Source organism: Dermacentor silvarum, chromosome 2, assembly GCF_013339745.2.
Source record: "Dermacentor silvarum isolate Dsil-2018 chromosome 2, BIME_Dsil_1.4, whole genome shotgun sequence".
Classification (NCBI taxonomy): Eukaryota; Metazoa; Arthropoda; class Arachnida; order Ixodida; family Ixodidae; genus Dermacentor; species Dermacentor silvarum.
The window spans coordinates 163133625-163146261 of record NC_051155.1 but is presented as its reverse complement, the minus strand read 5'-3'; the positions used below and the strand labels follow the sequence as shown (position 1 = coordinate 163146261).

At 47.4% G+C, this 12637-nt stretch overlaps 1 protein-coding gene across 1 annotated transcript; it reads right to left on the bottom strand.

The window, feature by feature from the left end:
• Positions 1-385: 385 nt before the first annotated feature.
• LOC119440528 (sulfotransferase ssu-1) lies at positions 386-8261 on the bottom strand. Its single transcript, XM_037705429.2, has 3 exons — positions 8168-8261; positions 4994-5269; positions 386-1106 (listed from the first exon to the last, which is right to left on the bottom strand). Exons 1-3 carry the CDS (start codon positions 8183-8185, stop codon positions 495-497), a joined length of 906 nt encoding a protein of 301 aa, XP_037561357.2. The 5' UTR covers positions 8186-8261; the 3' UTR covers positions 386-494.
• Between the last annotated feature and the right edge of the window lie 4376 nt (positions 8262-12637).

Genomic DNA, 12637 nt, shown 5'->3' with positions numbered 1-12637 from the left:
ACTTTCCTAACACTTGTACTTTTCCCTCACTTATTGACGCCCTACTTAAGTTATGTTTCTGAATACGGGCCTCAGCATTGTAATCGCGACTAAGGTGTCATTGGTGCTGGTGCTGTATGAAGCGCTGATAACTTGTACTCGTAGATCGGATTTTCTGAATACCCTCCACCTCCAGCGTGTGCGAATAAAGTATGTTATACAACAATATATTCCCAGTGATATTATTTGCTCCTCTATTTTCTAAATCATGCGGACACAACTGGAACAGTATTCACGTTGCCTGGACATGGTGTCGCCGGAAAACATACGTTCTTCGCATCGCTCACTACAGAATAATCGTGAACAATTTATTGAAACACCAACTCACGAAACACCCATCTATAAACTACAAAATACATGGAAAGAGGCAAGTTAAGCTTCCGCCGCCCCAACTTAAAAAAAAAAAAAAACCTACGCATGCACGGCAGTCGCAAAAGAAGCACGCGTGAGAGCAGTCAGTCGAAGACGCCCATGCCTTTCCAGAGCAGGTTCATAGGCGTGTCGACGGTTCTCTGGAAGAACTTGTTGTTCATGCGGCGTGACTGCTCGCCCGTGAAGAAGTTCTTCCACTGACCAATCACGCCCTCCCGGACGAAGAACTTCCTCTTAGGCATGACCGAGGCGTACTCGCGCGCCTTGAGCTTCATGAAGAGGATGTTGGTCAGGCGCAGTAGGGACTGCAGCTTGTTCTGATCCTGAATGAACTCGTTGGCGACGCCACCCAGGAACTTGGCGATAATCTGCACGTGCTCCTTGGGCTCCTTCTTCATCGTCTCAAAGACGAGGAACAGTATGTTGGGCTCGTTCTTGTAGCTCCACCAGGGCAGAAGGTGGTCGAAGTAGTCGTTGTACTCCATCTCGCCCCGGATGAAGCACTCGAAGACGTCCTCGAACGTCCCGTTCTGGAACTGATAGTCGTCGGGGTACGTCTTCATGATGTGGTAGATGGACACGATACAGTCCTTGACGTTGCGGGCGATGTAGATGTACTTGGCCGAAGGGTTGTAGGCGATGCCATTGAACGGCAGGTGCGTCTTGATGATGCGCGGAGCCCGGTACGAGTCGACCTACAGATCAAGCGGGACATATATAATGACAGGCTGTGCGGTACACCCTTTTCAATTAATGCACTTTCCATAGTGCACTGATCAATCTCGACAGACTGAAAAGGAACACTGAAACGAATGAATTCTGGGGTTTTATGTGCCAAAACCACGATTTGATTATGAGGCACGCCGTAGTGGGGGACTCCGCATTAATTTTGACCCCCAGGAGACCTTTAACGCGCCTCCAAGGCACGGGACACGGGCGTTCTTGCATTTCTCCCCCATCGAAATGCGGCCACCGCGGCCGGGATAACACTGAAATGAGCGCATTACTAGGGCAATACTGTCCAGCTAGTTCTTGTTCTTTATTCTCCTGCATCTGTTTGCGTGGTATATCACTATGGCGTCACACGTATAGCCTTGTGAAGTTTCTTTGTTAGCTTCGAGAATGTGTGAACCCTGCTCTGTAAGGTTAAACAGATGAAGAATGCGAAACGACGACGTTTACAGAATCGCTACTGTCTGCTACGCAACAGTGTCATGTGTTTAGAATTATATACGTGTCGCTCCTTACCAACTCTTTGATCAGCATGTTGCTATCGCTCGCAATGGTTTTTAGATGGCGACTGCCATCATACTAAAAAATGGTGGAAGGTTATTCAGCTTCCTGTTGAAGTCGATGAAAGACAAGTCTTCCTGAACGAGTTGAGGGGGAGATAGGGGTACAGTCACTGCGCACCACACTCAATCGCATCTCCCCTCGCGTAAGTGGAATAGCAGCAGGGTCAGACTAAAAATTTTTTACGGCTACGCTGTTTATGGCTAGGGTTCCTACATTTTTCGTGTGCGTTAAGCAAAACCTCAAGTCGCGCGCGAACGCGCTAGTGCCTCTGCTCGCGCGTTCGTCATCTTCCATAGCTCGCTCGTCGGCGCGAACGCGCTCGTGCCACTGCTCGGGCGTTCATCGTCGTCGTCTTTCACAGCTGGCTCGTCGGCGTCCATCGGATATGCATTTTGAGTACATTAGTTATCAATAGGCACTGCTTTCAAGATCAGTAGACTCCCAGACAGATAGTAAAAGTTTCTCAAAGATTTGCCGCTGTGCGACCCGCGTCTGCCATGTCTACGTTCGCACCGCCTTCTCTTTGTCGGCGTTACGAGCACTTGCGTATCTAGTTTCCTTTCCTGCCGCTCTCCCGTGGTGGTGGGATATAACAAACATTCTCCATTTTGAATTTCACTTCTGTCGTCGTAATGGGGAGGAGCAATGCGCCTATGAAGAGCGACGGCGAGAACAGATGCGAGAGTGAAATCGGTGCAGGCGGGCCGCAAACACCAATTGTATACCGATCAAGACACATAATGGCCACTGATGAAGACAATAAATGTGTTCGTACGTTTGTTCAAAATTCTGTGTCATGTCTGTGTCGCGTGCTAAGCAGCCTCGCTGGTCATCCACCTTCACGGAGTGGAATGGCTCATGATTTTTCACTGAACCATCTCCGGGATCGGCCCACAATTTTAGACTGTACCATCTTCGGGATCAGCTTGCATTTTTAAACTGCACTTCTTTTCCAGGATCGGTCCATGTTTTGACGTATAAATGGTACGTGTTACAAGAAGTGTAAGGCTCGTTGCTGTAGCGGCGGTATGAGTTGCAGTAGCACTAAGCTGACTAAGTAAACACGCGTGGTGTGGCATGTGTAGATGCATGAACAGTGAGAACTCGATGACCGCGAGTTGCATCAGTTAAAATTACCGGGTCTTGTCGGCGTTGTAGCCTTGTGCTGACTTCGCGTTCCTGCACTGGGGCTTGCTCACGGCGGGCACGATGTGTGCGTCCGCTTCGCGTTTTTGTACTGGAGGGTTTTGTCGACGTTGTCGCTTAGCATCGGTCTCCTTAGAGAACTTTAGGTCTCCTGTTCCCGCAGTGCCACGTCTGGCCGCCTCCGGCCTTGAGCTGCAGCTTGCACCGCACACGCAGCAGCTCATTGTTTCTGCATTTGGACCAACGGAGCGGTCTTGGCGCGTATGCGGCCCGGGCTTGCGTCAGTGCTATTAGCGTTTCGCTTGAGCTCCCCTGCCGGCTGTTCTGACATGAGGGTGCACGTTTGCGTGATGTGAGGGACGTTGCGCTTCGCTACAGAAACCCCGCATCGGCAGGTACTATACTAGCCACCCTACCATGGCTACTATGTGTGGTAAAATGATGGCACAAGCCTGCAGTGTCTGCATGGTCTGAATAGGCTGTCTTACAAATCGTTCCAGCAAGCGAAGCTGTCTATGACCTGATGTCTTGGAATACAGCTTCTTGTTTGCACCAGTCTTAGTCATTGGAACACGAACACGCCTAGACATCTTTCGCCACCTGGCGTGTAAATTCTTACGCAAAGAAAAATCGTACAGTTAATGTGAGTAATGTTAATCTAAAAAACGTATTAAAATTAAACGTTTCACTATGTGCAGACATAGATGGAGACGAAAAATCGCGTGATGTGTTCATAAAACGCGCCAAGCGTCTCAACGCGCTTGCTTGCACTCGAAAATTCTTCAAGGAGTGTAGACAACAAATTTAGAGGCTGAATTGAATATAGCAGAAGCTTTGCGTGCTTACGAGGAACGCTTTCACAAGTATAACTGACAGCAGGCGGCTAAAAGGTAATTTCTTTCAAGTTTAACGTCTATGAATGATGCGCGGCTACCTTTTAGGGACTCGTCGCGATGGCCAAAATAGTGTGACGTTAAACACGCCGGTGGCGACGCATTTTCAGATCAGCTGTAGTACGTGCGTTTGCTGAAACACGGCCGGGAGTGCGCGTCTTCCACCTGGCTACTGGCGTCGAAGAAGCACATGTGAAATGGAGCAGACGATGCAGCATGAGTTTGCTATCGTCAACGCTTTGGCGATTCGCGTAACCTCCATAACGTCGGGTGCGCAACATTCGCGTCATTCAAAGGTCATTCACACCTGCTTGCGGGGATGCCGGTTCTTATTATGGTCCCCTAGATGCTTTGTATTACCCAAGAGTAAAAAATTGTCACCGGAGAATTTCGTGTCGGCACTTCTTTAAGGGCACATGCCTACTGAGGCATGCTCCCGTAGCCTAATGGTTAGAGCATCGGGCTGCTGTGCTTTAGGGGCCATCTGTTCGAATCCTGCCGTGGGGCCATTATATATATATATATATATATATATATATATATATATATATATATATATATATATATATATATATATATATATATATATATATATATATATATATATATATCTCCGGACCGTCACGGCTACCATATCGGCCCACGAAAGAGGCTAGAAACATACCCGATATTTAAAAGTGGTGGTAACTTGCTAAGAAAAACTAAAACTTTGATGTCATTCACCATCCTTCTGATATGGTGGTAACGTTATTGGAAGCGGTACCACCAAAGAATCCGGCAGAGCGCTGCTTTGCACTATTTCGAGACAAGTGCGCCGTCATAGCATCATGCTTTTAACATTATTTTTGGCTTTGAAGCCTACGTTGAGGCATACTGTCTCAGATGATTCCCTTCATCGTGCTCGACCGCTTATGTACACCAGTGAGCACAAGTATGCGAACCAGGGGTTGCGCGATAAAGCCGATTTTTTCCTCTGCCTGTGAACGCAACTTGAAATTGAGGACTGCAGTCCAAACTTGGTAGTGCGAACTTTTCAGTGGACTCGTCAATTCCAGTTTATGCTTGTTAATTACGAAGAAATTTAGTTTTTAAAACAACCCCGTGGTCCGTATAATTTTGCTCACGGGGGTACGTGCCTTACTTTCAGTGAGCTGTCGTCTTCTGTGCGTTGCGTGCTCTCGATAAACTCCGGCACTGACCGTTCATCAGAACTGAACGTCCGATATGCGGCGTCCACCCACACCTACCTGGTTCCCTTCTGCCTCGAGGTAGCAGACCTCCCTGGTGAGCGACTCGGCGATCTTTCCGAGGTGGCCGTTGTTGAGCAGCAGGTGGACGATCTGCACGACCCAGGAGCTGCCGCAGCCGGGATACGAGTCGATCACGATGTCCGTGGTCAGCGGGTCGAAGTTGAGCGAGAAGATGATGCTCTCTTGCGTCAGCGCGGGCGACAGCCGGATGCCCTCCACGTAGAGAAACTTGGGCTTCTTCGTCACTTGCGAGAAGCCCAGTCGGTTGCCGGACTGCGACATGAAACACGTACACAAAGACATTGCCGACTTTCGGCGATCAAGTTTCATAACAACGCGACAATTTGGCACAGTAGTTGGACTTTCGTCCGAACGTGTCTCGCACAGCCAAGATTCATCGCCATAAAGTTGCGATGTTCGTTTCCATATTTATGCTTCTTCGTCTGCGGACAGAGTATCAAAGCGTTTTTTTTTCTTTCGATTTCGCTGAACTATAACAGTGGAAATGAAGAAGCGTCGAAAGTTTATCATTATTACAATTGCAATGCGATTACAATTACCAAGAGAAACCGTAATCTCTAGCATTCCACAAATGACTACAACACTAGCAGGTTAATTCACAACACCTTACTTATGACCTTACTTATTTAGAACGGTATGACAATATACAGCCGGCATTCGGCATCCGCAGCCCTCAAATAATCCATAGTGCGCTGCAGACATGCGTGTAGGAAAGGGCAGCGTTTTGCCGCAAAGTTAGTTGCGCGAAGCGAACATTCATCCGCGTGTAGTCTTGCCTCGCAAAACGCATGCAAGATTTTCTCGACTCGACGTCCTAATGGCACAAGACTAGAAACTGCTGGTGAACAGGGTTTATAGAAGGTACACGTATGTCGCATCGCACCTATGGAAACGAACAAGCAAATTTGGCATGAGGAGGAAAGGCCGTCTTTGCAGGTAGATCGCTGTTCATCTGGGACAATGGGCCATCTGATTGGTAACCCCCTCTTTGCTTACGTTCGCTCGGTGTTGATGGTTCTGCCTCGGCCTGTTTCACACCCTAAGGTCCTCCATCGGCAGCTGCATTGCGTTTCAGCAACTTATTTATAAATACACGAAATGTCTCCGCAGACTTCACCACTCTCGAAGTTGGAAGTTTGCCGTAATTATGCCACCAAACCTTGCCGAAACTGCCAAGTGGGCTGATTGCGTATTGGCTCAGTGATCAGCGCCAACCGGCTCCCAGTTTAACATTGCGGCATGGGCACGAGTTGGATCTCCTGCGGTGACTACTTGTTCAGGGACGACGCCTGACGCACGTGGCTGCTACGTCAGTCGCTCATGCCGGCCACCGACACGCGTTTTGCCTAGTAACCATAGACGACTATCACGTATTTCCGCTTCAATGCTGGCTCTTCGCAATAAACCCAATACAAAGGTTTGGCGGACGCAACATGGAACAACATGCGGAGCGCCGGCGTTCAATGGACGTCAGATTCGTCACTCATTTTATGAAACAAATGGCACTGATTCGTGACCGATGTGCCCACGAACTGTCCGATAGCAAGTTTAGCTCTGTTATATGCGTTTCGTTGCCTGCGAAAGGTTTCTGCAACCAATCCTTAAAACTGCTTACAAAATATCTGACACCGGTCATACACACAAAAAAAAAGAATACTGAAAATTGTTGCGTGAGCGTTGCTTGCTTGAGCCGCGCACTATCAGAATTGGAGGACGCTTAAGCTTCGCCCTTAATAGTGGAACGTGATAGTATTCAAAGATCCCTGGCTACTTATCAGGCTTTTTTCTCGTGTATTCAAATTACAATCCGACACTATCATGTCAGTATAGGCTGTAGTTAAGTCATACTTTACGATTTTTCTGATGGGTTTTACTTTCAGAAATTTAATTTTTGTTCACTAAACCCTTGCGCCACACGGAGGGCCTGTGTGGTCGGGTGGTTCGGGATGAATATCTCCACTATACGGATGCCACGGAGGCCGATGCTTACGCCGAAGCCGACACCTAGGCCGGATTTTATTACGATAGCAATTATATGGACACTCCAAAGCAGATTTCTGCCGTCGCCGTCGCCGTCGCCGTTAGGTTCCGTATGACGTCAACGGCGATGAAATCGTCGCCGCGCTCCGGACGCTGTATGTGCGAGTGAAAGGGCGCGAGGGACGCGCGCTTTCACGGGGAGCGAACGCACGTCGGATAGCAAACGCGCGTTCTGCGCCGTGCTCCCTGAAGGGCTGCAGAATTAAGCGTCTCTTTCCTCCTTTCCATATATAGAGAGCAAACGCAACTTTTTCCGTCGCGCGAAAGGCTGTGGGGGGACGGGAGGGAGGGAGGGGAGGCGACGTTTAGCTGCGGCACCAAGTACGTATTTATATAAAAACGCCGCGCGCGTTCGGTGCGAACGCGGGCGAAACGCCGACGGCGTCGACAACAGTTCTGCGCGTTGCTGGTGCTGCTGCATGTCCAAGTTTATACAGCTGATAAAACTACTATCCTTACTCCGTATAGCTCTCTACTAATTTGCTATCGCAATTGGTGCTTTGCCTTTCGGGTGAAACTGCGTCAAATTTTTTCTGCAACACGGGGCCCTTAACGATCGCGTTAAAAATATGGTAGCCATGAAAGCCACAACCCGGCTTAACGGGTATGGTGTTGCGCTGCTAAGCACGTGGTCACGTGATCAAATCCCGGCCGCGGCGGCCGCATTTCGATGGGGGCGAAATGCAAAAACGCCCGTGTCCCGTGCATTGGGGCCACGTAAATGTTCCCCTGGTGGTCAAAATTAATCCGGAACCCCGCCACTACGGCGTGCCTCATAAGCAAATCGTGGGTTTGGCACGAAAATCCCCAGAATTCCAATTCAATTCATGAAAGCCACAGAAAAGGAGTGTATTACATTCAGTGACACGTCTTGCCTAATTATTCGGCAGCTCTCCTTGCTTCTCACCTGGCTCGTAATTAACAAAAAAGAAAAATGAACGCGTGCAAGATTATCAATTACAGAAACAGGTATACCAGGAGTCACCCGCAAGTGCAGTAGCAACATCTATGCACGGAAGAAATTCGTGCCCAGTCGACCCCTGCATCGCCCGCTCACTCGCAAAACAACTCAGCGGATCGACCACAAACCAGAACAGTCCATCTACTCACCATCGGCAAGCAACCCATCGTGGTTCTCTCAGCTGCGCTCAACGTTCCAGACAAGATCACTGGGCGCGGTACGAGTAGCTCGCGCTTCACGAGGCCTCAGACTTCTTCTTCTCCCCTCGAGAGGAAGGCAGGCTGATGATGATTATATTTGAAGAGGAGAAACGCAAACGAAAGGGAAAGACAAAACGAAACATTGGAAAAACTAGAAATGTAAGCGGTTGAGCAGTCAGACTAACTGAAGTAAACTTAGGAAAGAGGTAATAATCAAGGAGGGAATTAGGACAAAGTTAATAAAAGGATTTGAAGAAACATTCCCAATGAAATCAACAGTGATCAGATAGTATAATAAAGCCGTACAAAACATTAACAGGGTGATCACTTTGTTTTAGTTAAAATACCAAACACTAGGCAACAATCATCCCTGTGAGTATACAGCCTATGGTGTCGATGTCTGAAAAGATAATATTTGCAGAATACTTAATCCTAACCCAATCTTGCAGAGTTTAGTTTCGAATAATCTGTTGAAAACGTGGTGAAAGGACAAAATAATATTTGCTGGAACGGGAATTATCTTTCGAGAGCGTAAAAATCTAAATATAGCATTTTTTTCTAGATTTAGAAAAATAATTCAATTTGTTCATACCATACTCATATTTGGATTTAGATAACGTACAGTTGAAAGGTGCAGCAACCAATTTGTAATCACTCTAATTTTTTGACATTCATTACAAGGAAGTTGCTTCTAAGCATCTTTTCGTTTTCGGTAAGCCCGTGTGCATTTTGAATTCCACCATGACTAAAAGATCCGCCTGCATCGAAGGTTCAAATAAAGTCTGCATTCTTCGAAAGAATGTTATAAAACTGCACAGATGATCGTAGCCCTAATGTCCTCTTGCATATTCGTGTGTGAAGGCATGGTCGACTTCAAGTTCGTTTAAAATTTGTCATAATTCACAAATGTGCGAGTTCCGCTTCTGAAAGAAATGAAAGAGAAATAAATCTAAAAAAATCATAGGAATGTGGTCGTGAGGAGATACTGAAGACAGCCTATCGCTGTCAGGTCCATCGTTGATTGAGATTGACCTCGAACAAACATAGCAAATTTTGAATTTAGACAAGAAAGATTATTCTCAAGAGTCCATTCCCACATTCCTTTTCTACTTAAATCAGTTTGTAATCTCCAAGACACATTGTGGGAATTAACTTCGCCAGCAAGTACTGTGGCATTTCTGCAGGAAGCTAATGCGCCATCTACAGGAATTTTTTGACCATTTGAAATCCAGGTTGCTTGTAAAACAATTATGCCTGGGAAAAACTGAGAAGAAACACGTGGTAAATTTTAGTAGCAGAATAAATCGAACGGCAATTCCACTTTGATTTTTCAGAGAAGGCTATGTCGAAGATAGAACGGATAGCAGCAATCTAGTTGATCAAAGATCTTGTTTCGAGAAGTATTTCTTGGAGAGGTTCTCTTTCATATACTCTTTAGTTTTTTACTTAAGAGGAGGCATTTTTGGGAAAGGACATCGGGTGCGGTTCGGATTCTTCACTGTCATATCTACATGCTGCAAGCCTTCAGAATCTTCCGTTAGGGATTTTGGTCCGGTTTGTTCTAAATTAGTCGAATGTCCTGCGCAAGGAGAGCCAGCTAATGGATTGGGTGTCGATGTTTGCTATTGCGTAAGTTACAGAACATCAAAAACCTGGGAGGCACAAACTTGAGTAGATGCTGCATCAGTTAGCTGCGCCAGCTGACTAGCTGAATAGACATCATGTGTACCATGGACTCAAAAAAAAAAATCTCGCAAGACGTTCCAATGCCTTGTTAGTAGCTTTCTCTACGGCATCTGCTATGTTCTTAAATATGGAGGCATCTATACTAGCGGTGTGACAGGCTGGTGCGCCAGCAGTCCTGGGTTCTTCCCTGAACCTCAGTAACTGCATCCTTGCGTGAGCAGCCGCCTACGTTTCACCAATTCAAGTATTCTCAATTCTCTTTCCTTCACAGAACAGTTCGGATAGTCTGCACGGTGACTGCACAAAGAACATTTTTTTTCTTCCTGAGACTTAGTCAATGCAGTCCTGATTCTCTCCAAATATTCGGCATCGAGCAACTGACCTGCAAACGTTTATGCTATGCCAGTAACGGCCACATTTCAAACACTGTAGTGGTCGTGAAGAAAGTGACTCTACTCTGTATATTAGGGGCCGTACCTTGATTTCATATGGACTAACTTGTACCCACGAAAGTAACTATCACCGATTCTGTAGACGACTTCTTGTTCTTGTTAATTCGGCTACGTCGGTATACAGAAACAGCAACTGAAAACAAGTCACGTACTTTTGAAAGGTTTAGGCCCACGTCTACCCCGCGGAATAAGCCTTTCGACTAAGGTGTGCTGCAATAAACGGGCTCACTGGATTCGACAGAAACTCAGAAAACTTGAGGAGGTCTCGAACGCACTCTTAGTTTGGGGAACAGCAAAGAATACCACCGCGAACAAATTGGTGGACCTCGATGATCTTATAGAACTGGGAAGTGGCCTTTCGAAGCACCACCTGAATCGCTTTCGAGTTCTTCGTCTGTATTGATCCACCATTGGTAGGCAGGACAGCCACAGGGTCAGTACTGATGCCTAGAGCACTGCACGGGCCGATTTTCTCAGTCCGGGCCCGGCCCGGGCCCGCTTTTACGTTGGGCGGCCCGCCCGAGCCCGATCAAAACTTTTATGGCGAGACCCGGGCCCGGCCCGGGCCCGGAAATAATCTACGTTACCCGCCCGGCCCGGCCCGCCACCCCTTTACCTTAGGCCCGAGCCCGGCCCGAGCCCGACTCGAAACCGGCCTGAACCCGGCCCGAGACCGAAAAATATAGTTTGTCAGAGTTGAGACGCCCGAGAATATCTCGCTGCACGTTACATGCACACCACCAGAAAGCCCGAGCCCGCCCAGGCCCGCGTCAAAGAACCCGAGCCCGGCCCGGGCCCGGGTCAAAAAGCACGCGCCGTGCCCGAGCCCGGCCCGAGCCCGTGAAAAAACTGTTCTACCCGGCCCGGCCCGGCCCACGGGCCGGGCCGGGCCCGGGCTTTCGTGTAAGCTCGAGTCCGTGCAGTGCTGTACCAGTGATGCCACTGCGTAAAAATAAGTCAATGGGCCAATCCCGTTCGGGGATAGAAGATAGCTAAGGGATAGCCGTGAAAAGCAGAAGGAGGAGACATCAGGTTAGTCTTACTACATTATTTTCGTGATACAATAAACGGAAAAGGTGAAAAAAAAAAAAAGACGCAAGTTAAAGAACAACGAAAGACGCTAAACGAAAAGCAGGATACCACCGCTCGTTACTTGATTCGAACCCATAGAACACTGAGGGCAGTAGATCGCGTTTCCGAACTAAGTGCCTTGATGCCTGCATAAGCCATTAGCTCCTCATTTTCATCCTCGATGGTGGCTTCTCAAGGTATCTCCGTATTCTTGAAAACTAGAGGACGGACAATTTTTGTTTAGTTTGAGAAATGCAGACAGGCCTGCCGGAAGTTTGTTTATGGCTTACTGCTATGTAGGTAGAGAAGGGAAATACTGGGAAAGAAAAGGAAATGGAGATAAAGTGATGATGACGACTATAATGCACAGTGAACAAAGCATTCATGATTTGCATACATGTCCTGCGGAAGGAATGTCACAACGCACTGGCGCCTGTCAAGTGATGCTAGAGATTAGAGGTAAGGCCACTGTCTGTCAAAAGTGTGAAGAGCTATTTTGTTCGCAGTGCACTTTGAGGTTTCGTTCCCTGCCCCAAAAATTTATTCTCCCAATAACGTATGTGTCATCCAGGCAAGACGATGTGGCAGTACGAGTCAGGAATTCTATATTAAGGGTATACATACGACATATATACTTCCAACCGTTTATTTATGAACCGTGAAAACAACTTTAACTCGCTCAATTACGTTCAGTTGTCTCCCTCCGACGACGAACACCAGAACCATCATTGAAAGTTGAACAGTTGAGCCAGTGTGTTCGCACTCATTTTGTTTGCTGTGCAAAATAAACGAAACTACACACGCTGTATAGAAAGCAGACAAGACTGTGCTTCTGTCCTGTGTGTTTCAGCGTCTATTTGTGTGCTTCCATATCGTTCGCTTACGTCCTATTTGTGCTGCAAGCAACAACCTGCACTATGGGCCTCATCGAAGTGCTCGCTTTCAGGAAGTCAATGACAGTTTGCGTTTGCAGCGCCAAGGACAGTCCGGAACTAGAAATCGCAGAGACGACAGAAGTGGATCTATTGGCAGTCGGGGTTTCCAAAACGGTCTGCCTTCCAAGTACTCTTCCCTTTTCCTTATTTTCCCCTCCTCTTCAAGCAAGCGGGTGTGGTTTTCCTTTCAGAAAATGATGTGGCACTTGTATGTTTCCTTTATTAATAATAAGTACTGACTGAAGAACTGAAATGCTACTAGCTTTGGTGATATC

Excerpts from the sequence above, each read along its gene's own strand:
- LOC119440528 (XM_037705429.2), bottom strand. Across the intron at positions 1,107-4,993 it reads TCGAGGCAGAAGGGAACCAG|GTCGACTCGTACCGGGCTCC; the intron begins GTAGGTGTGGGT and ends CTTGATCTGTAG.